The sequence below is a fragment of the Furipterus horrens genome, unplaced genomic scaffold (genome assembly GCF_987537825.1).
Source record: "Furipterus horrens unplaced genomic scaffold, mFurHor1.1.pri manual_scaffold_2, whole genome shotgun sequence".
NCBI classification, from domain to species: domain Eukaryota; kingdom Metazoa; phylum Chordata; class Mammalia; order Chiroptera; family Furipteridae; genus Furipterus; species Furipterus horrens.
Genome location: NW_028327172.1, coordinates 33,029,308 through 33,051,671, shown reverse-complemented (window position 1 = coordinate 33,051,671; position 22,364 = coordinate 33,029,308). Strand labels below are relative to the sequence as shown.

At 43.4% G+C, this 22,364-nt stretch overlaps 1 protein-coding gene and 1 pseudogene across 1 annotated transcript; both read left to right on the top strand.

Moving 5' to 3' along the window:
• Positions 1 to 3,026: 3,026 nt before the first annotated feature.
• On the top strand, positions 3,027 to 3,796 carry LOC150018123 (elongation factor 1-alpha 1 pseudogene; annotated as a pseudogene).
• Positions 3,797 to 9,472: 5,676 nt separating this feature from the next.
• NCR3LG1 (natural killer cell cytotoxicity receptor 3 ligand 1) lies at positions 9,473 to 16,199 on the top strand. The gene is made up of 3 exons (XM_090267274.1): positions 9,473 to 9,842; positions 12,269 to 12,589; positions 16,123 to 16,199. Exons 1-3 carry the CDS (start codon positions 9,512 to 9,514, stop codon positions 16,197 to 16,199), a joined length of 729 nt encoding a protein of 242 aa, XP_090123400.1. The 5' UTR covers positions 9,473 to 9,511.
• Positions 16,200 to 22,364: the final 6,165 nt, after the last annotated feature.

Sequence of the window (22,364 nt, the reverse complement as noted above, 5' to 3'; positions counted from 1 at the left end):
TCAGGGCCTAAGAATGGAGCCTGAAATACTGCCGCCAAGGTGGATGAAGGAGCCCCTTTTCATGAAGGTGTTTTTTCTCTGAAGCAGTTAGTCCAGCATCCATTAGCACACACAGAAGTCATAAGAAGCCCTTGCAAATTTCAAAGTATCTGTGTACTAATTAATATAGACTCTAATTGAAATATATTTTTGGAAGGAATCCGTATGTGTTTTATGTAAGCTTATGCCTAAAATAGGTCTGGATTGAAGACCATTAGTTATTCCATATCTTCTGGAATTTAAACATGAAACAATTTTTTCATTATTGGTTTTCCTTTTCATGAAGGAAACCAATACTGCTTAATTCATATTTTATCGTTATTATGTTATAAAAACCATTTAATAACGGTGACTTGTACATCCTATTTTAAAGTCAGGATTTTAAAGACTAATTTGGGGGGATTTTGAATTTTTTAAAATTTTGATGTTGAATTAAAAATTTAACCTTTTGTAAATATGTGGCCAAAAATGTTCTGTTAATTTTAAACTTTGGAAAGAAATTTTATTGGTCTTAAGTGTACTTAATTCTTCTTGGTTTGTTTAGATACTGGACTATTTTCAAAACTACAAAGAAATGATTGGATTTTAATTTGACCTGAAAGACACAGTGACTTTATACAGGTCTGTTATATTTGAATTCATCTATTGACTATATGTTGTGAAAATTCTTTCAGTGCAATATTTTTCAGAAAGTATTCTAGTTATTTGTATAGGTCCATTTTAAATTATATTAAATGTAAAATCAGAACAACATGTAATATTTGTTGTAATTTTGGGGGAAAAGACAAATTTGACAATGTTGAAAGAATGCATTGGTGGCAAAACACTAACATTACAGAGTCATAGAGTCTTGGGGCCGTAGAGATCATGCACCACGGAGTAAGCCCTTCTCCAGGATGTCCCAGTCAACTCCTATTCATCCCCTGCTTCCATTCTTCCAGTGATAGCGCTGAAGTGGAAATCACAGTGGTTCTCAAATGTGTGTGCATATGGGCTTCAAAAAATACTGGTGCATCTGTCCCATCTCCAGGAATTGGGGTTACATTCTTTTGTAGTGTGGTCTGAGCTCTGGACTTTTCCAAAGATCTCCAAGTGATCCTAATGTAAGGATAAGTTTGATAACTGCTGATAAATCATGTGGAAAGCACATCAACTTTTTTCAACATCGGAGAATCTATCCTGGAGAGGAAACCTGACTAATGTTATGAAGGTTCTTCTATAAGCAGTTTGATGTCACTTCAGAGGATTTATAGCTACATATGTGTGCACACCAGTGTTTGTAAAACATGTAGAAGACATTTATTCCCAGTTAAATTCAGGAACCATTTAATAAGGGATTAGGTGTTAGGACCCTGGCTCTGTCATTTTCTAACTAGAGTTGATCCTTAAACAATAATGAGTTTGCACTGTGCAGGTTCACTTATATGTGGATTAAAAAAAATAGTGTAAATATTATTTTCTCTTCCTTATGATTTTCTTAATGTTTTCTTTTCTCTAGCTGACTTAATTGTAATAATACAGTATATAAAACATATACAAAATATGTGTTAATCTGTTTATGTTGTTAGTAAGGCTATTAGTAGTTAAGTTTTGGGGGAGTCAAAAGTTATAGATGGTTTTCAGCTGTGCAGGAGATCAGCACCCCTAACCCTTGCATTGTTCAAGAGTCAAGTGTATAGGATGTTTTTTCCTTCTAAAGTCTAGAGAAAAAAGTCTACAAGTTCTAGACTGTGAGTGTTTAATTTTTTTTCTCTAACTTTTCAATTTGAAATCGTTTCAGACTTGAAAAACTTGCAAAAACAGTACAAAGAATTTCCATATCCCCTTCACCTAGCTTCCCCAAATGTTAACATCTTACAAAATTATTAAAATCAGGCATTTGAAATTAGTAAATTCTACTAACGATTCTGGAAATTTTGCCAGTGTGCCCACTGATATACTTTTTCTCGGCCAAGAGCTAACCTAGGATCACACATTGCTTTCAGTTCTGTGTACACATGTGTTTTTAAATGTTAACTTTGAAAAAAAAAAATCAAACATAAGAAAAAAAATGCAATAATAGTACAAATAATTCTAGTATGCCCATTTCCATATTTATCAATTGTTAACATCCTGCCACATTTGTGATCAAGCTTTCTCTCTATATATATAATTCTTTTTTTAAAAGCATTTTAGAATTAAATTGTAGACATTGTGATCCTATACCCTAAGTAGGTGAGTATTTCCTAAGAACACAGACTTTAAGCCTGGCCCAATAGCTCAGTTGGTTAGTGATGTGCTGATACGCTAAGGTTGTGGGTTCGATCCCTAGTCAGGGCAGGTACATGAATCAACTGAGTGTACAAATAAGTGGAACAACAAATTGGTGTTTCTCTCTCTTCTCTCTCTCCAAAATCAACTAAAAAAGAAGAACAAAGACATTATTTTGTAACAACCATCCTATAATGCTTAAATTCAGGAAATTTACTCATATATATTAATAGTCCTGACCATTTGTCTCAATACTATTTTTTATAGGAATTTCTTTCACAATTTAGGATTTAATCCAGGGTTAAGCCTTGCATTTAGTTGTCATATCTCTTTCATTTCCCTTGATCTGGAATCACTCTTCAATCTTTGTCTTTCATGACATGGATATTTTCGAATAGTACAGGTCAGTAGTTTTATAGCATGGTCCCTAATTCACGTGTCTAGATCAGTGTTTTTCAAAGTACGGTCTGTGACTGATGCTGGTCTACATATCACTGTTACCCAACAGTATGGGGTCAACATAGAAATTGAAATTACTTATACCTTTGGAAATAATTTTTAAATAAAAATTGGGGGCTTATATTTTTATGTCTTTTGATTTCATTGTTCTGAGAATTCATTTTTATTTTATTTCACAAAATAGCAGTCCTAGCTTTTTCACAATGGCTTTACTGCCACTAAATCTAAGCCATAATGGGAAAGGAAAAGACTTATTGCAGTATCTTCATCATGGGACATGTAGATTCAGCAAGTCTATCTCTACTGGCCATCTGATCTCCAAATATGGTGAAATCGCTTATCTACAAATGTGGTGGCATTGACAAAAGAATCACTGAAAAATTTGAGACGGAGGTTGCTGAAAGGGGAAGGGCTCCTTCCAGTATGCCTGGGTCTTGGATAAACTGAAAGCTGAACATGAGCACTGTATCATCATTGATATCATCATTGATATCTCCCTGTGGAAATTTGAGACCAACAAGTATCACATGGCCATCATGATGTCCCAGGACACAGAGACTTTGTAAAAAACATGACAGGCACACCTCAGGCTGACTGTGCTGTCCTGATTGTTGCTGCTGGTGTCGATGAATTTGCAGCAAGCATCTCCAAGGACAGGCAGACCCGTGATCATGCCCTTCTGGCTGACTCACTGGGTGGGAAACAACTCACTGTTGGTGTTGACAAAATGGGTTCCACTGAGCCACCGTACAGCCAGAAGAGATATGAGGAAATCATTAAGGAAATCAGCACCTACATTAAGAAAATGTGCTACAACCCTGGCACAGTAGCATTGGTGTCAAATTCCAGCTGGAATGGTGACGACATACTAGAGCCAAGTGCTAATGTGCCTTGCTTGGTTCAAGGGATGAAAAGTTACTCATAAAGAGGGGAGTGGGGTTGGGGGATTTGGTGAAAAAGGTAAAGGGATTAAGCAGACAAATTGGTAGTTGCAGAATAGCCACAGAGACGTGGATTACAGCCTAGGGAATGTAGTCAATAGTATCAGGATGAGCATGTATGGGGCCAGGTGGGTACTTGAAGCAGTAGGGGAGGGCACTCTGTAAAATACGTGATTTTCAAGCCACTTTGCTGTACACCTGAAACTAATACAGAATACTATTGAATGTAAACTGTAATTGAAAAATACAAATTTAAAAGTTATCCGTAAACGTGGCAATGCCAGTGGAACCATGCTGCTTGAAGCTCTGGATTGTATCCTGCCACCTACTCATCCAACTGACAAAGCCCCTGCAGGACAAAAATGGTGGTACTGGTGCTGTCCCTGTGGGCCAAGTGGAGACCCATTGAAATAAAGTTTAATGAGAAAAAATTTCACTCCTAAATGTGTTGGACATTTTCATTAGAGTCCTTTGTCACAGCTACTTTGAACAGCACTGGTCAGGATCAGGTTTTCGAGGCTAAGGGCTATGCTCTACTCACCCCTGAATCCATTACACCTGCACTGTACCAGGTAGAGTTCAGTAAATAGTTGCTGTGGGATGACTGGAGGCAGACCAGTACGGAGCACAGCGGGAGCAGGGCAGAGCTGTCCCGCTGCAGAGGCTGCCTTCAGGCATTGTGCTCAAGCACCCTAGAGCTATAAATAGTGCTTCTGGTTTAAGTAATTAAGGTTTTTTAAAAAAAATATTAAAAGTTATCATGTGATGGTAATGAGGCAGTATGGGTAAGATGCTAGGAAAATTCCTTGGTAAGTGGGATGGGGAAACTGAAACAAGCTAATTAAACAAGGCCAAAGTATTTCACTAATATACAGCCAGCTAGTGAATATAAGACCTTATCTTCCCTAACCAAGGACATCTGAGAACAAACGGTTTATACCTCTCCTCCCTAAACAAAGAATAAATACGTAGTTTAAATCACCCTGGTCAGGGAGAAAGGGAACAGAGACCCAATTAATGCCATCTGTGCTGGCCAAACCCAAGGATGAAGTCAGGGGAACAAATAACAAAAATCCTAGAGCCAAAAAGACCCAAGATAAAAGTAAAGCAGTGTAGCTGACCAGAGAAAAATCCCAACTCCCCTCTACGTTCATTTTGATGCATCAGCATATTAACGCACCTGGAGAGCTGATGAATATTCTACTGAACCTCTCCCCTAAGATTCTCACCCGCAAAAGAAAGATAAAAACCCTCAAGACAAAGGATGCCAGCAGGGGGCTAGCTCTAGAACACACCTATGCCTCTTCTCGGGCAATACCTTTTCACGTCCTCCTGAACTCTAAGGGTCTCCATGAAACGCGCAATCGGGAGCAGTGGGCAGCAACAGCAGCGGTCCTGGGCTTATGCCTGAACCTGTCTCCAAGTCTCCCCTTCCCCCCTTTTCTATGACATTCCAGTGAGCTCACTTCAGCCTCCCTTGGCTCATTTCTTTGCTACCAGTTGCTAGGGAGCCAAAGCAGAGCAATACTTAGTCCTTCCTGTTGCTTCTTATATCCTAAGTCCTTTATAATAAAGGTGCTTTCAAAACCACGGGGAATCAAGCACGAAATATTTCCTAGAGTAAGTCAAGACTCCACACACTACAGGTCAGCCCCGACACACCCACTCAGCTGGTCCCTTCCGACTCCCCGCTTCCTCCAACCTCCTGCCCGACCCCCCCACCCCACCCCCAGCACGCCACCTCCACTGTATCCTCATTGGACCTCGTCGGTGACGTCAGTGCCAGGGACCTGCCAAGGATGGGACTGTGAGACAGAAGCTCACCTGCTGTCTTGACCCGCGGGCTCCCTACGCGCCCAAAGAAATTGCACGGGCGGCGGTGGCGGTGGCGGCGGTGGCGGCGGTGGCGGTGGCGGCGGCGGTGGCGGTGGCGGAGGCGGCGGTGCCGGCGGCGGAGGAGGCTCAGCGTAAGCGCGGCGGCAGCGCGGCGGCGGCAGCGGCGGAACCGCGGTGGCAGTGCGGAGGCAGTGCGCGGGCGGCGTGAATCGCGATCACTGAAAGTTGCTGGTTGCGGGCCGAAACCAGGCATGGCTGCGGAGGTGAAGACGGAGGCGGGGGCCTCCGGTATATTGTGCCGCGTTGCGGGGATTGTTCTGTTTCTGTGCCTCGGGCGGTCGTCCATCGCGGGTAAGGGCGAGGCGAGGCGGGGAGAGGGTGGGAAATGGGGAAGGTGGGGGGTGGTTGTCGCTAGGCCCCTTCGGGAGTCCGCGACTCGAGTTCTGCTTTGTGAAATGTGAGTTATTCAGTGCTCCAGCAATTAGGTGTTGACGCCATCAGCATCTGTAGGAGCCGTGTTTGAGTGTTCCGTACATTTCAGCGCTTCTCTTGCGTCGTCCTAGGTGCTGGAACTCTGCGTATCAATGAGTCATCTAGTCTTTTTTTTTTTTTAAACTGAAATCCTTACTGAGAGTGAGTGGTGATAATTCAAACGTTCGCTTTTCACTTAGAAAAAAAATGCTTTTGCAAACTGTTTTTCTTTTAATTTTTCAATGCACCATAAACGTTATTCCATGCAATGGATAAAATGCTGCTACTGCCTTTTTTTCTTCCCATCTTTACAAAGACTTAGGATTCATTTCTGCCTTTCCTTCAAAGCTCTCGTCTACTTGCCAACACTCTGCTGAACACATTCACTAGTAGGTCAAATAAGGTAGGGCCTTTTAAACAAAGGTCTTTATTTTTAAAAAAGAAAGAGAAAATCTACTGAAACATAGAGGGCTGAAGTTGGATAACGAGAGTGACAACTAAAGCGAAATATTGGGTTGGCCAAAAAGTCCATTGCTTTTTTTCTGTAAAAGAACACATTTTTCATTTTCACCAGTAACTTTATTGATTTGGATACTCTGAGTATGTTGGCTATTCCTGCTAGAGGCCAGGGGAGCTGCTAAACATCTTCCAATGCATAAGACAGCCCCACAGCAAAGACTTATATGGCCCAAATGTCAGTAGTACCAAGAAACATCACAAACCACTTGTGACACATTCGATCAGTCACAGCACCTTCTCTATACACTGCATAAATCTTTTGTGTGTGTGTTTTTACTTTTCTTGAAATAATGAAGCCTAATATGCTGAAAATGTTGCATATTTTCTTCCGTCTTCAATATAAAAATGGGTGCACAAAAATTCACCAATTTTGATACATTTTTTTAAACGCAGGCTGGTATGACAGCTGTCACAATGCAAGCTAACAAAATTATTTCGAATGAAGTTAAGACACTTAAGCACTACTAGAGCCATTGTAGAGAAAAATCTAAAAGAACTTTTTGGTCAGCTCAATATTAGCATAAGGCTAAATTCCAGGGTCTGGCAAATGCCTGCCATGGCCACTACACAAAAGGAATGTCTTCAAAGCCCTTTGGAGTGCCCTACAGCCACCCCTAAGTCACCTTGGGCCCCTGGGTGGAAGGGGTCCTGTAAAGCTTTTTGCATTCACATACTCCCCCTACCCCACCCCATTTCTGTCTGGTTGTTTTCACCTCATCCTCTACCCTAGACATCTCATCAAACTCTCTTATCTCCTCATTGCTCAAATGCAGATCATGTATGGCCTCTTTGTGTTCCTTGAATCTCAGGCAGTCCTTCATTTTCACTGTAGAGTTTTCTATGTTGAGGTGTCCCCACCTTTTCCTGCCCTGCAGGAATTTTGGACAGGTTCCTCCTTTCCTAGCCACAAGTGCTGAGAACAGATACTCAGACCCTTTTCCTTTCCATGGCCCTTCCTTCTTGCCCATTCCAGTGTTCCTCAGACAAGCGAGGAAGACCCTCACACTGACCTCAGAGAACCTCCAGCAACACTTAGGAATTTGCAGGTGGCTCAGGGTCCAACCACAGCGAAGGAGTCTTTTCACTTTTTCTAGGAACACTGCTGGACATGTTCCTGTTTAATTATTGAACAGGAAATCAAAAGCCTGAAAGGCATATGAAGAGATATTTTAAGTCATTACTAGCCAGAGAACAGAAGTTAAAACAATAATAACATATCACTTGACATTTATTAGACTGGCCCCAATAGGCTGGGGTATGCCAGGTGGTGGTGATGTGGGAATCTAGATCATATGGGTGTCCATCAGTGGGGCTGTAGATGAGCCAGATGTGAATGCTTACCATGGAGAACTGGGCAGCAGCTTCAAGTAGAGGACTAGCTGTACACATAGCAGTGTGGACCAGTCTGGAAAGCATAGTGCCAAAAGGAGAAACCGCCCTGACTGGTGTGGCCCAGTTGGTAGGAGCATCATCCTGTAACTGAAAGCTTGAGGGTTCAATCCCCAATCTGGGCGTGTTGGGGAGGCAGCTGATCCATACTTCTCTCTCATCAATGTTTCTCTCCCTTCCTCTCTAAAAGCAATGAAAAAAACAAGTCCTGGGGTAAGGATTAAAAAAAATTAATAAAAAGAGGAGAAACAATGACTAACTTAATACCTACTATTTCTGTAAGTTTGAGAAACAAAATGACAACTTTTTAAAAAATATCCTCACCCAAGGATATATTTTCATTGGTTTTAGAGAGAGAGGAAAGAGGAGACAGAGAGAGAGAGAGAGAGAAACATTGATATGAGAGAGAAGCATTGATCGGTTGCCTCCCATATGTACCCCGACTGGGGATTGATCCAGCTACCTAGGTACGTACCTTGACTGGGAATTGAACGTGCAACCTTTTCGCTGTATGAGTTGACGCTACAACCAAGTGACCCACTCAACCAGGGCAAAACAAGACAGTCTCAAAGAGAACAAAAATATAGATATTAAACATCTTAGATTGGTTGCCTGATGGGGGAGGGGAATAGAAATAAAAAAGAATAAACATTATTTCTACAAATATGCAATGAGCAACCTGAAAACAAAAATGATAAAAACAATGAAATCAAAAACAATGAAATACTTAAGAATAAATTTAACAAGAAAAGCACAAAACTTATACTCTGAAAACTATAAAACTGTTGTTGAAAGAAATTTAAGATCTAAATAAGTGATATGGAAAAACATCTTGTCTGAGTCTTCTCAGGCTGCCATAACACATACCTTAGACCGAGTGGCCTAAACAACAGAAATTTATTTCTCACAGTCCTGGAGGCTAGGAAGTCCGAGATCAAGGTGTTGACTGTTTTGCTTCCCGTAAGGGGCCTCTTCCTGGCTTGTACATGAACACCTTACTCTGTCCCCAGGTGTGGAGAAATTATTTCTTTCATCCCTCTCCTGTCTCTTATTAGTGCACAAATCCCATCATGGGGGCTCCACCCTCATGACCTAATTACCTCCCAAAGGCCCCGCCTTCAAATACCATCACACTGAGGATTATGAATTTTGGAGGGACACAAACATTCAGTCCATAGTACATTCCAAAAACACATTCATGGATTAGAAGACAACATTGTTAAGATGGCAGTACTCCCCAAACTGATCTACCGATTTAATGCAATTCCTATTAGAATCTCAGCTGACTTCTTTGGAAAATTAATAAACTGATTTGAAAATTTCTATGAAAATGCAAGAAACCCAGGATAACCAAAACAATCTTGACAAAAAAAAAAAACAAAAACAAAAAACCAACCAACAACCAACAAACAGACTTGGAGGATCTTATGTGGACTAACAAGAGGTTATGAACTAAGGGCCCCTGTACCAGGAGATGCCCGCCCTCCAAAAAAAGGAATTTATTTCCAATTACATGGTAGTATTTGAAAATACAGGCTTATGTTTTTTCCCCCAAGGTTAACCCATAACTGAGTTTTCTTGTTGCCACAGGTTCCTTGAGAGTGGAGATGGCAGAGGAGTCTCAGACTGTGTACCAGAATGACAATGCCAACATCACCTGCAAGGTCCATGGTTCCACACCCCTGGACCCCAGAATAATAGGTGTTACCTGGTTTCGGAAGATTCAGTTCAATGAAACGGAGGAGATGGTGTTTCAGTTTTATGATGAACATCGAAATTCACGCCGATCAGGAGCCGACGTGTCTCTGCAGAGGCTGGAGAGCGGGGATGCCTCGCTGCAGCTGCCTCGAGTCCAGCCTGGGGAAGCAGGAGAGTACCGGTGTGTGGTGGTGGAGACCCCTAACAAGGCCGAAGGGACAGTCAATCTGAAGGTTCTGGGTGAGTGCCTGATGGCAATGTCCTGTGGTTCCCATGGTAATGGGGCTTGGGTGGAGATGTGGATGGGCTGACTGGAGCAGAGGTTTGGGGCATGGGCCAAGGAGTCAGAGAGACATGGGTTTGAGTCCTGGGCTTCCAAGGACATCTGGACAACTTAGGACAAGTTATTAGTCACGCTGAACCTCAATGTGCTTTGCTCTAAACAAATATAGTAATAGCACCTACTTAAGAGTATTGAAAAAATGCTGCCCTGGCTGCTATGGCTCAGTGGATTGAGCATCGGCCTGCGAACCAAGTGTCGCTGGTTCGATTCCCAGTCAGGGCACATTACTAGGTTGCACGTCAGGTCCCCAGTTGGGGGCGTGAGTGAGAGGCAACCACACAATGATGTTTCTCTCCCTCTCTCTCTCTCTTTCTCCTTTCCCCTTTCCCTAAAAATAAAATAAATAAACAAATAAATTATTTTTTAAAAAAAAAGAAAAAATGCTTAGTGTGCTGCTTCTTGGCCCATTAGAAGTGCTCAATAAAAGATAGCCCTAGTAATTATTATATAATTCACCTAGTGTTTGGACGGTCACTGTTCACTGAAGAGCGGCCTCTGAAAGGTAGCTGGGAAAAGAGATAGGTGCTGTGCTCTGGCTCCACAGATGTAAATCCTATTCCAGCTTTGCTGCCTCCAAACTGGGTGATTGGGCCAGTCATTCAACATATTTGGACCTTAAGTTTTCCCATGTACAAAATGGGGTGATAAATCATACCTGCCTCTTAGTGGTCTGAGGCTTACATAAGACAACGTATGAGTGCTGTTCTGAGTTAGGCGCTCAGTCAAGACTTTTAACAACAATATCCCTGAAACAGTAATTTGAGCTCCACTTTCCTCTATTATGAATAGATCTGGTAATACTATGTGGGTGAGCTTGTGGGGAGGGTGTATGAGTTTGCTAGAGCAGCCATAACAAAATACCACTGACTGGATGGCCTAAGTAACAGAAATTTATTTTGCCACAATTCTGGAGTTTAGAAGTCTGAGATCAAGGTGTCAGCAGGGTTGGTTCTTCTGCCGCCTCTCTCCTTGGCTTGTAGGCATCCGTCTTCTCCTTGTGTCTTCACATGGTCTGCCCCTGTGCATGTATCTGTATCCTAATCTCCTTTTCTGATAAAGACATAAGTTATATTAGATTAGGGCCCAACCTAATGACCTCATTTTAACTTAACAACCTCAGTAAAGACCCTACCTTTAAATATAGTCACAGTGTGAGGGACTGGGGTTAGGACTTCAACATATGAATTTGGGGGTGGGGGCCATAATTAGGCCTACAACAGGGGTGCAGTGTCTATGAGCCCACCAAAATTATAGTTAAGACTTTGAATGTTTGTAGATATTAATTTGGGGATGGGAATGTATATTAGGATTCATTTCCTCTGCATTTGACAGGAAGCCTAAGAGAAAAGATTTTTTTTAATTAATAGACTTTGATTTTTAGAACAGTTTTAGATACAGAAATATTGCAAAGAGCACAGAGTTCCTGCCTCTGTACACTACTTCTCCTATTATTAACATCTTGCATTAGTATGGTGTATTTTTTACAATTAGTGAACCAACACTGATACATTTTTATTAAAATCCATGGTTTATTCAGATGTCCCTCATAATTTTTCTTGTTCTGAAGGAGGATAGGAGTGATGACTTCTAAGGTCTTTACATGTCAGAGGGGAAACCAAAAGTCAACAGGGGATTTTTTAAAAGATAGTTTATTTTTCTTACACAAAAATGTAGCCAGCCCAGGGCAGGTAGAGCAGTTCTGTGATCATTTGGGACCCAGTGTCCTTTCATCTTGCGACTTTGCCATCCTTAACAAGTAGCTTCCACCTTGTGTTTGGGAATGGCTTCTGCATCTTGAGCCATCACATGGTATTCCAGCCATTCAGCAGGAAGGAAGAAGGTGAGAAGGAGAGAAGGGCACAGTCCTGTTCTGTAAGATACCCTTGTTCTGTAAGGATACTTTCTTGAGGTTGCTCTCCCTCCTTCTGATTCTATTCAGACTACTAGACCTTGAGTTCACATGGCTACTCCGGGCTGCAGTGGAAGTTGGGAGATGTAGCCTGAACTTGAATGTGTCATTGAAGAATGGAACGGGCAGCAATTAGCAGTCTCTCCCACAACAAAGCTTCCTTTGGTTTCTCAGACGTGTGTATTACACAAAGTGGCTTAAGTAACTCTGCTCTACGAGATGGCTACGAGAGTCGGGGTCATGGCATAGCAGCACCTTTCTGGCACTGAGATCAACATACCCAGAATACTTAGCCTAAGCAGAATCTCATTCTCTTCACTCACCCTTCCTGAAGGCTTGCTCTGGGTCAGACACTGAACTGATAATAACCTTGTCCCAACCTACTCTCAAAGCATGACTTTTCTCCCCTGCCAGCTACCCCAGTCATCGACTTGTTTGTGGAGCAGGCCAGACTGAAAGATAATGATGACCAACATATTTTGTGTAAGTCAAGTGGGTTCTATGCAAAGGATGTTAGCATAACGTGGTATAAAAAAACCCAGGAGAATCCCCAGTACCTGGAGTTTTCTGAGGGCATCACCACTGATCTTGCCATCAAGAATGAAGACGACACATTTAATGTCACTAGCCATTTGAGGCTGAAGCACTCCCTGAAACACAATGTGACCACCTACTTGTGTATGGCAAGACACATGTCCTTTTCCACCTCCAAGAACATCACCCTGCCTGAGAAAGGTAAGCGTCTTCCTAGACATTTCCTCTACTCTTCACCTTGAAGGAGTATAACATAAAACTCAGGTTCGCAGTTAGCCTAGGCCCAGATGGGGGCCAGTGGGGGAGGAGAAAAAGCTGGGGTTGGCCCAGCTCAGCCCCAGAGTCAGCAGTCAAGACTAGGTCCCTAAGCCTAGGGATGGTCTCATGGGTGGAGGGTACTGACTGTAGTCCTCAGGGTTGCTGTTAGCTTGTGGCAGCTTAAGTGATCTGGGTGGTCTACATAACCTGGAGTGGGAAACTACTGGGAGAAAGAGGGTGGCATCCTGTCCATGTCCCCTGAGGGGATGAGGGTCTATCAGGGGCCAGAGACCCAGCTCTGCCATCAACTCTTCTGGTCAGGCTCCAGGTCTTCTGCAAACTATTGGCTGGTAGAGGCTAAATCAGTAGTTCTGTGTTCAAGATGGAGAGGCCAGAGTTGGTAGTTCTTGCAAATGCCAAGGGCTTTCCCCAGGCACACTAGAGCCTTAGCTCAAGGGAATACAGCTCACTACCGAACCCCTCCTGCTGGTAGGGCGGCGTTCATTAGCCCATATCCCGACTTCTGTGGTCCTGGCTCTGGTCCTGGCTCTGGTCCTAGGTGGGGATGACCCCGCTGGTCAAATGCATTGGCCTGGACCTGAGAGGGGTTAGGAAGGCGGGGGCTGACTGGGTGTGCCAAGTGGTGCCTGGTGGGACCCTCGAGGGAGAGAGGGGCCAGGGATGTGTCTGTGGTGTGTGCAGAGATGTGTGCAGGTTATGTGTGGGGCATGGGGCGTATGGAATGAAACATGCTTTGTGTGTATGATATGAGAGGTTTGTCTTGGTGATTTGTGTGTGCCTCGGTCTGTTTGGGCCGCTGTACCAGACCGCCACAGACTGGGTGGCTTATACACAACAGCTTTATTTCTCACAGTTCAGGAGGCTGGAAGTCTGAGGTCAGTGTGCCCGCGTGGTTGGGTGAGGGCTCAGATTTCTTGTTTTATCCTCACATGGTGGAAGGGGTGAGGGATCTCTAATCTCATTCATGAGGGCTCCACCCTTATGAACTGTGATCTCCCAGAAGTCCCATCACATTGGGTCTTAGGGTTTCAACATAAGAATCTGGGGATGGGGTGGTGGGGAACGATGCAGACATTCAATACACAGCAATAATGTAAGGCAGTATAGTAGTGTGGAAGCTTTGAACACCTACATGGCTTGTGTATGTGGTACGTGGTGCTTGATATTGCTGTGTATTTCTGGCAAGTGCTAAACACACTGATGTGTGGAGGTGTACGTGATAGGAATGAGAAGAGGTGTGGCAGAGGATGGACTGGTACTTATATCTCTGACAGAGAAATGACAGAGCCACACATCTTAGCAGCGGTTTTGTGGTCACTTTGGCCACTGCCAGTTGGTTTTCTCTTAATGTTGGCCTCCTCTTTCTCTGCAGGACCTGAGGAGGGAGGTGGCTTGTGCACCACTGGTGTCTGTATTGGAGTAATTATTGGTGTCTGTACTGGAGTAATAGCAATTGGATGTATTTTAATTTTCTGTTGGAAAAGGTAAGGGGGCAGAGACTAAGCAAAGTTTAGCCCTGTATTTTGGAATTGGCTCTGGGAGTTCAGGGATCATTGCCAGCGGATGATGTTGGAGAGTCCTCAGGATTCTGTGTGATGTGTGCTTGTGGTGTGTGGCTTTTTCTAATGTGTTGGGGAAGAACTTTCTCATCAGATCAGCGTGTGGTGGCTTGTGACTCAGGGACGATGCACTGTAAAGTCCCTCTGCCTCTTCATAACATATAGCTCTCACTGTGAACCGGACCTCACCGTGTCAGTTCAGAGCAGGCCTTTGACCTCTGTATGGGCTGTATGGTTGTTCCCACATGTGGAAACCACAGCTCAGAGAGGGGAGTTCCTTCCTCCATGTGCTCATATTTTCTTAATAGTTCAAAAGGATAACTTACAACCAGATGTCACCTTTAAACCAGAATTTCTAACCCTCCCTGGTGTTTCCAAACATGTTTATTCCTAACAGTGGTCCAAGTAGCAAATAAAACAGCTTACATTGTAGAGGCCCAAGAGACTAGTGTCAACATGTTGGTTAAGATGATCCTATTTTGTTTTTCTTAAGATTTTATTTATTCATTTTTAGGGACAGGGGAAAGGAGGGAGAAAGAAAGGGAGAGAACATCAATGGTAATAAAAACATTGATCAGTTGCCTCTTGCAAGCACCCAACCAGGTACCTAGACTGCAACCCAGGCACGTGCCCTGACCAGAATCGAACCAGGAATTAAACCAGTGAGCTTTCGGTCCATCGGCCAGCACACAGTCCACTGAGCCACACCAGCCAGGGCTAAAATGGTTCTAGATAATAAACTTTCCCTCAGTTATTTATGGGCATGCCAAGGCAGAATCTGTGCAATAGCTAATACAGCTCATTAGAAATGCTTTAGGGAAATTAGAATAATCAATTAATCAAGAAAAAGTTTGTTTCTCTATCTAAATTGATTTATGGGACATAGTCTTCTGATTGGACTGAGGCCAATGTGAAAACTGGATATAAAGTGGCTTTCAAATGTGTTGATATTTGTGAATGTTCTCATATTTCTTGCCTTCCTCCCTCCTACCCAGGCACTGTCACCGTAAGCGGACACTTAACACGGATATTGAAGAAGAGACTACTGAAGCCTTCATGGATCCTCAGGTGGATTGCAGTGATGGCGCCAATCTTCACCCTTCGCTATATCCTTGCCCTTTGCCACCTAACTTTGTAGTGTGTTTTAACACTGGACTCAACCTTGTGACTTGCTTTGACCAACAGAACGACATTGGTCAGAGGAGGACACGTGAAGCTATCCCGCCAGAGGACGAGAGACACTAGATGCTAGAGCTAGTTGCTTTAGAGGATGCCAGTCCACAGTAAGTCCTCAATGGCATCCATAGGTTCTGCAACTTTAAACAAAGTGATGTATGATGAAACTAATTTTACTATAGGCTAAGTGATATAAACAAGAGTTAAGTTCCAACAGCATCTCATCAACTTTATAATGAGATGACATTGACTGAAACCATGTTACTTGAGGACCAGCAGCAGATTAGATGACAACCACCGAACTCCCAGACACCTGAGTGGAGATCATCAGCATCAACAGAGCCAACTCTCAAATGCATGAGAGATATTTATTTTCTAAGAGCCCCTATGTTTTTAGGCTGGCTTGTTATATAGCAAAAGCTAACTGATATAGCGCCTCAGGAATCTGAGTTTTGACCAAAAAAATGTGGTTGCCACGGACATGTGCTGCTGAGATTCCCTTTGCTGTGCAGAGCGTGCCCAGCCAGCGTGGTCCAGCTGTGCTATCTCAGGGATCTGCCGCAGGGTTCTAGCCAATGCCGTGCTCACTCCAGGGAGCTTCCGCCACAAAGCAGGGGCCTTTGGAGCTCCCCGTTGGAGTGGCTGAGACTTTCTCAGAGCCGCACTGTGGTCTGAAGCTCTTGCTTCGCTCCCAGTCCTCCCTCCTTCCTCCCTTCACAGATATCAGACCTGAAACATGGTCTGAGGGCTTCTCTGCCTACTTCTGTGGCCTCTTCCGTAGGCACTACTTCCAGTAACTCTCTCATACTTGTAACGCATCTTGAAAGCTGCTTGTTAGAAGACCCAAACTAACACAAAAAGGGACTGAAGAATTATGAGAGGTGCTTTCATTATGGTGCTTGCATGATGTATTCAGGTGGAAGAGCTACTGGAACACGGACAGTTCTTACACAGTGGCAGACAGCAGAAACCACAAGCTTTCTCAGGGAATGTGTAAGTAACTGAAATTACTTTTCCTGATGACCCACACAGTTTGCTCAAGAGCAGCCTGTTCAAACTGCCCTCCTGGATAGCCACCAGCCAGTCAGCTTTTTCCAAGAAAAGGAGAAAAAAGCAACACTTGCCAAAGAAGATACACAAATGACCAACAGGTACATGAAAAGGTGCTCAACATCATTCATCACCAGGGAAATGCAAATCAAAACAATGAGATATCACCTCACCCCTGTTGGAATGGCTACTATCAAAAAGACAAGGAAAGGTATTGGCAAGGATGTGGAGAAGAGGGAAGACTTGTGCACTGTTGGTGGGAATGTAGATTGGTGTAGCCATTACGGAAAACAGTGTGGAAGTTTCTCAAAAAAATTATGAATAGAACTATCGTATTATCCAGCAATTTCACTTCTGGGTATTTATCCAAAGGAAAAGAAAACATTAACTGGAAAAGTGAGTGCACCCCCGTGTTCACTGCAGCATTGTTTACAACAGCCAAGGCATGGAAACAACCTAAGTGTGCATCGATGGAGGAATGAATAAAGAAAATGTGATACACACATACACACACAGTCATGTGCCATTTAACAGAGGGGATACATTCTGAGAAATGTGTTAGGCAATGTCATTGCTGTGTTAACATAACTGAGTGTACTTACACAAACCTAGGTGGTACAGCCTTCTATGCACGTAGGCTATATGGTATAGACTGTTGTTCCTAGGCTGTAAGCTGTTTAGTATGTTACTATACTGAATACTGTAGGCAATTATGGTGTAACTATTTGTGTATCTAAACATGAGTACTGTGAAATATAATATAAAAGATAAAAAATGGTTTACCTGTATAGGGCCATTACCATGAATGGAGTTTGCAAGACTGGAAGTTGCTCTGAGTGAATCAGTGAATGTGAAGGCCTAGGACATCACACTAATGTAGACTTCACTCTACTCAGGCAACACTATATTTATAAACCAATATGAGACTAAAGCAAGCACAGGAGAAAATGATGCACTCAAGAGATGCAGTCAACACGAGGTGAGGCTGCTGCTAGTGTAACACCACATACTGTTTACAGCGAACTTATTTTTTAAATTCTATTTATTTTTAGAGAGAGGGGAAGGGAAGGAGAAAGGGAGAGAAACATCATTGTGAGAGAAACATCAATCGGTTGCCTCTAGTACAAACCCCAGCCAGGAGCTGGACCTGCAACCCAGGCATATGTTCTGACTGGGAATCCAACCATCTGAGCCACACCAGTCAGGGTGCACACTTATTTTTATAGAGAGAAAAAGTACACTTTGAAATATTAATAAAAGTATATATAGCATAGTAAATACATGAGCTAGTAACAATTATTTAGTATTACTATAAGTATTATGTACTGTACATAATTGTATATACTTTTATATATATTCCTAATTATGTATACTTTTATATATATTTTTATATGACTGGCAAGGCAGTGGTTTTGTTTATACCATGAGTAATGCACTGTGCTATGACATTAGGATGGCTATGACTTCACTAGGTGATAGGAAGTTTTTAGTTCCACTAGAAGCTTACGGGACCACCATTGTATACTCAGTCCACTGCTGCCCAAAAGATCAGTATGAGGCACATGCCCCTGTACACAATGGAGTATTAATCAGCCATATAGAAGAAGGAAATTTGCCATTCATGACAACGCAATAGACCTTAAAGGCAGTATTTTAAGTGAAATAAGTCAAAGAAAGGCATGTATGGTCTCATTTATATGTGAATCTAAAAAAACAAAAACAAAAAAGTTCATGGATACAGAGAACAGGTTGGTGGTTGCTTGAGATGTGGGAGAGGAAGAGGAGAAATGGGTGGAGGTATCAAAGGCACATGGCAGATGTGAGAGTCGCTAGAAGTAAGTCTTAAACGTTATTGCAAGAAAAATATTGTAACTGTAGTGATGGATTTTAATTAACTTACTGTGATGATTATTTTGCAATATATACAAATATCAAATCTTATGTTGTACATCTGAAACTAATATATGGCAGTTGTACCTCAATTTAAAGAAGAGAAAGAGAAGAAAACAAGAGAAAGCAACGGTTATTGTTTCCAGACTGTCACCTGTTTCCATTTCAAATTCTATTTCTTTGTTCAGTGAGATCCATGTGTACATGCCAATGTATAAGTAAAAGAATTCACTTTTAATTTATATCTGAGTTATTCTTTGATAGAAGTAACTTGTCCCCAGCCCCTCCACCTAACCCCCTAGCTCCCCGTCTCATGGCTAGAAAAGGGTGGGGCTTGGATCGTTAATCAATATACCATACCACCAAGGAAGATACGGGGTTGGCTGTGAATGGTGAGCTTGATCATTAATTTGGTCTAGAGGAGAGGCTGACTTGGTATAGTTCTAGTCTATTCTTAGGGGAGGACCTGTTGATGGGTGTGTTTGGCCCTTGTCTTATTTTCTGTAACTGAACCGAGGTGGCTGATGCTGTTCCTAATTGGATAAAAGTATGGGCACCTCAGTGTGGAGGGTCTCATGCCAGCTGTTGGTCATGGGTAACATACAGTGGTTCTGAATGCAATTATCAGGGCTGTGCAGTTGTATTTCTGGAATTTGTGAGGCAGAGAAGCCCAGTTCCCATCACTACCGAGGTTGGAGTAATGACTCAAGAGGACTACAATGAGAACATGGGCAGAACTTAAGTTGGACGTCTCTTGGCTTAGAGCAGGCACACTAGTGTCCCGCAAAAAGTTTTAAAACATGCAGTGCCTGACTAGTAAGAGGCCATGACCTCTTTTCCTTTAGTTTTTCAAGTAAAAAAATAACAGCAGCCAACACAATAGCCATCCCATATGAATGTTTCAAAATTATACCTATTATTTTGTCACAGTGACAAAAAACATACTTTTTGGTATATCACAGAATTTTAGTAATTAGTTTATGTGTGTCATAAGATGAAAAAGGTTGAAACTCGCTGGCTTAGAGTGGGGGTCCCCAACCTCTGGGCCTGTTAGGAATTAGGAATCGGGTCACAGCCGGAGGTGAGCGCTAGGTGAGCAAATAAGAGAAGCGTCCCTTGCATTACGGCTTGAGCTCTGCCTCTTGTCCCCACTGCTCCCCGTCCGTGGGAAACTTCTTCTCACGGAACCTGTCTCTGGTGCCAAAAAAGTTGGGGATCACTGGCTTAGAGGAATGACTAGAACAGACTCCCCATAGCTGAGCTTCCCATCTTAGGGCGAGTTAGAGTGGCGTCTAGTGGTAGAACTTGGGGATTGCAACAGCAGTGTGGCTGGTGCCTATTGCAAGAATATAATTAAGAGGACCCGAAAAATCTCAATGTGAAGAGTTCAGTAAATCTCAAAGTGGAAGGAAGCACATGACAACAGCGGGACTGTGGAACAAAGGAAGTAGTCGGAGCTTTTTACAGGGGTTGAAAGAGAATGACATCATTTGGAGAATGTAGTAAGGCAGATGAGACTATAAATTTAGTTAAAAAAATTATAATTTTGCAGAGATTGTGATAGAACGGTGGAAAAATAAAATTACATGGGGGAATCACAAATGGGATTTTTGTATAGGAAGATGAAAATATTAGATGTGAGCTATGGGGAATATTATATGAACATTATTGATTGGAAGGGAATCTGCGATGAAAGAAAAAAAAAGGCATCAAGGAGTTACTAAACTGAGAAATAAGTATGCTGGTCAGACCTGAAGAGAAGCTCAAAAGAGGCAGAATTATGGAATGATTTTCATTCTTCCTCTTCCAAGATGAATGGGAAACCAAGGACACAGGAATTTAGCAAAAGAGTCTTCTTAGTCAGAACTGAGCATTTACTTCTCTCTGGGTTACCCTGGAATGACTTCTGTTCCCCAATAATAACAGCCTTATGAGAAAAACTGGAATTGATCAAATAGAGAGAACACAGAGGCAAGACTCCCCAAGGTCTGGTTTGCTTCATTTTGGGTGGTGATGGTCTGTAGAGGGAAAGTTTGGGACGTATTTGTGCTGCGAGGAATAATATCCCTTCATGAAGGGGCGATGTATAGCTGAAGAAAGCTTCTGGGTGCTGCTGACCTGACCCATACTCTCTACGTCCTTACTTCTCCCAGTGAAGGACATACATTTGTGTAGTTGCATATGCACTTTGCATTACTTTGCCACTCATTGGCATCAGTGTTTGAGGTCAGGGGAAAGGCAGAAGTTCGCACTCGGTGCCCAAGTCGGCCAGCCTAAGTGGCCTGCCTTTCACATCTCTTCAGAGTTGGGCCTGCCTAGAGTGAAAATAAAGTAGGGTGTAGGTAGCACCTGCTGCCCTTTCCATGGAGACACAATGCCCCAGACAGGTGGACATGGCAGAGACGGTGGCAGTAGTTTAGAGTCTAGTGCAATAAACCCAGCTCTGATTTGAATCCCACCATTCTGTCCTTCCCCATCTTCTCTGAAGCTGGAAAACATCTGCTGTTCTTCACACCTGCCCTAGTCTGGAGTCAACATGACTTTGGCATGCAAAATTCACATCTTCCCCCAACTCTTCTGCATGTCTTGGAACAAGATAAGATGTCTGGTACCTGGGCCTGGGGAGACCTCAGAGGCAAGCCCAGAGACATGCAGGGAAACCTGGCTACTCTACTTGTAGTGGAAAGCCCCTTAGGGAAGTTCTCCCTAAGGAAAGCCATTAGGTAGGAGCTCACATGCAGGATGGACCGGGAGGACGGCACTTGTGGAGAGTGGATCCTGGAGAAGCTGGGTGAGTGCTCTCTGCAGATGGGCCATGTGTGGGCCCCATGGTGACTGGCTGGACATGCCAAATCCAGAGGTATTACCACAGCCGACCCTGTCAGCAGTCTTGAATCTGCAATTCGGGGAGGCCCAGGGGCTTCCCAAGTTATATTTTCCCTCTTGTTCTTGGTCTAGAGACAACTGTCTTTCTGTGGTGGATTGGACACTTTAGAAAGGTGGTGCCCCTAGTAAAAGCCTGGAGTTCAGGTCACTGGGACTGTGCAGCAGTCTGAGACAGACTCAGGACCAAATATTGGGCCTGCCATTTACGAGCTGTGACATTTTAGCAAGTTAATGTCACTTCTGATCCTGTTTCCTCATCTGCAGACTTGCAGAACAGGGCCTCCATCAGCACTGGACCATGGTGACCCAAGGAACTTCCCTCCCCTCTCCGGGGAGCCAGGCAGAGAGCAGGATCTGCATGCAGGGTGTGAGCTAGCATGGTCTGCTCTGTTCTTGTGCAATGTCCATCGCTGTCCTGGAGGCAGAATATCAGACACTAAATTCTCACAGAAGTTCCTGCTGGGCTGAGTGGAGCGTCCTTGGCCAGGCTAGTCCAATGCCTTAAAGCAGGGGTGCCCCTAGATGGAAGGGGCACTGTCAGTGGGCCAGAACTTTCACAAGGGTCAAGAAAGAATTTTTCCAGTTTCCCCTCCATGCCTGGAACGTTCCAGCTCCTCCCTGTGGCCAGCAGGTGGCGCTGAGCCCTCAGTTCTGCCAGTTCACTGTTGTCAGTGGCTTAAGGTCTGAGGGGCTAGAGGAAGGTTACTCCCGGTGGGGTCCCAAGGATGATGCTGCCAAGGAGTTTCACCGTGGGTCTGGCCCTTCCTCTGGCCTTAAGAACAGCTCATCTAAGTTCCAGAAAGTCTGGGTTGACTCTGAACAGCTTCTCATCTCTTTTTCCTCTAAACCATAAATGGGTCAGCTCAGCAAAAAGGGAACTAATGCTCTGGGACTGTGTGATGCAGGGAGGGGGTGGCTTAGAGCTTGGAACAGAAGCAGCAGCTTCTTGGCTCTCAGCCCTGCCTCTTGAGTTGCCTGGGACAAACTCTCATTGATCCAGCAAAAGCCCTCTGCAGGCCTCAAACTGCAGCAATAACCCTGGCTTGCTGTCCTGTATGCCATCCATCCATCCATCTATTCATCATTCATTTATTCATTCATTCAGCATTTACTCACTGTCAGGCATACGGATAAAT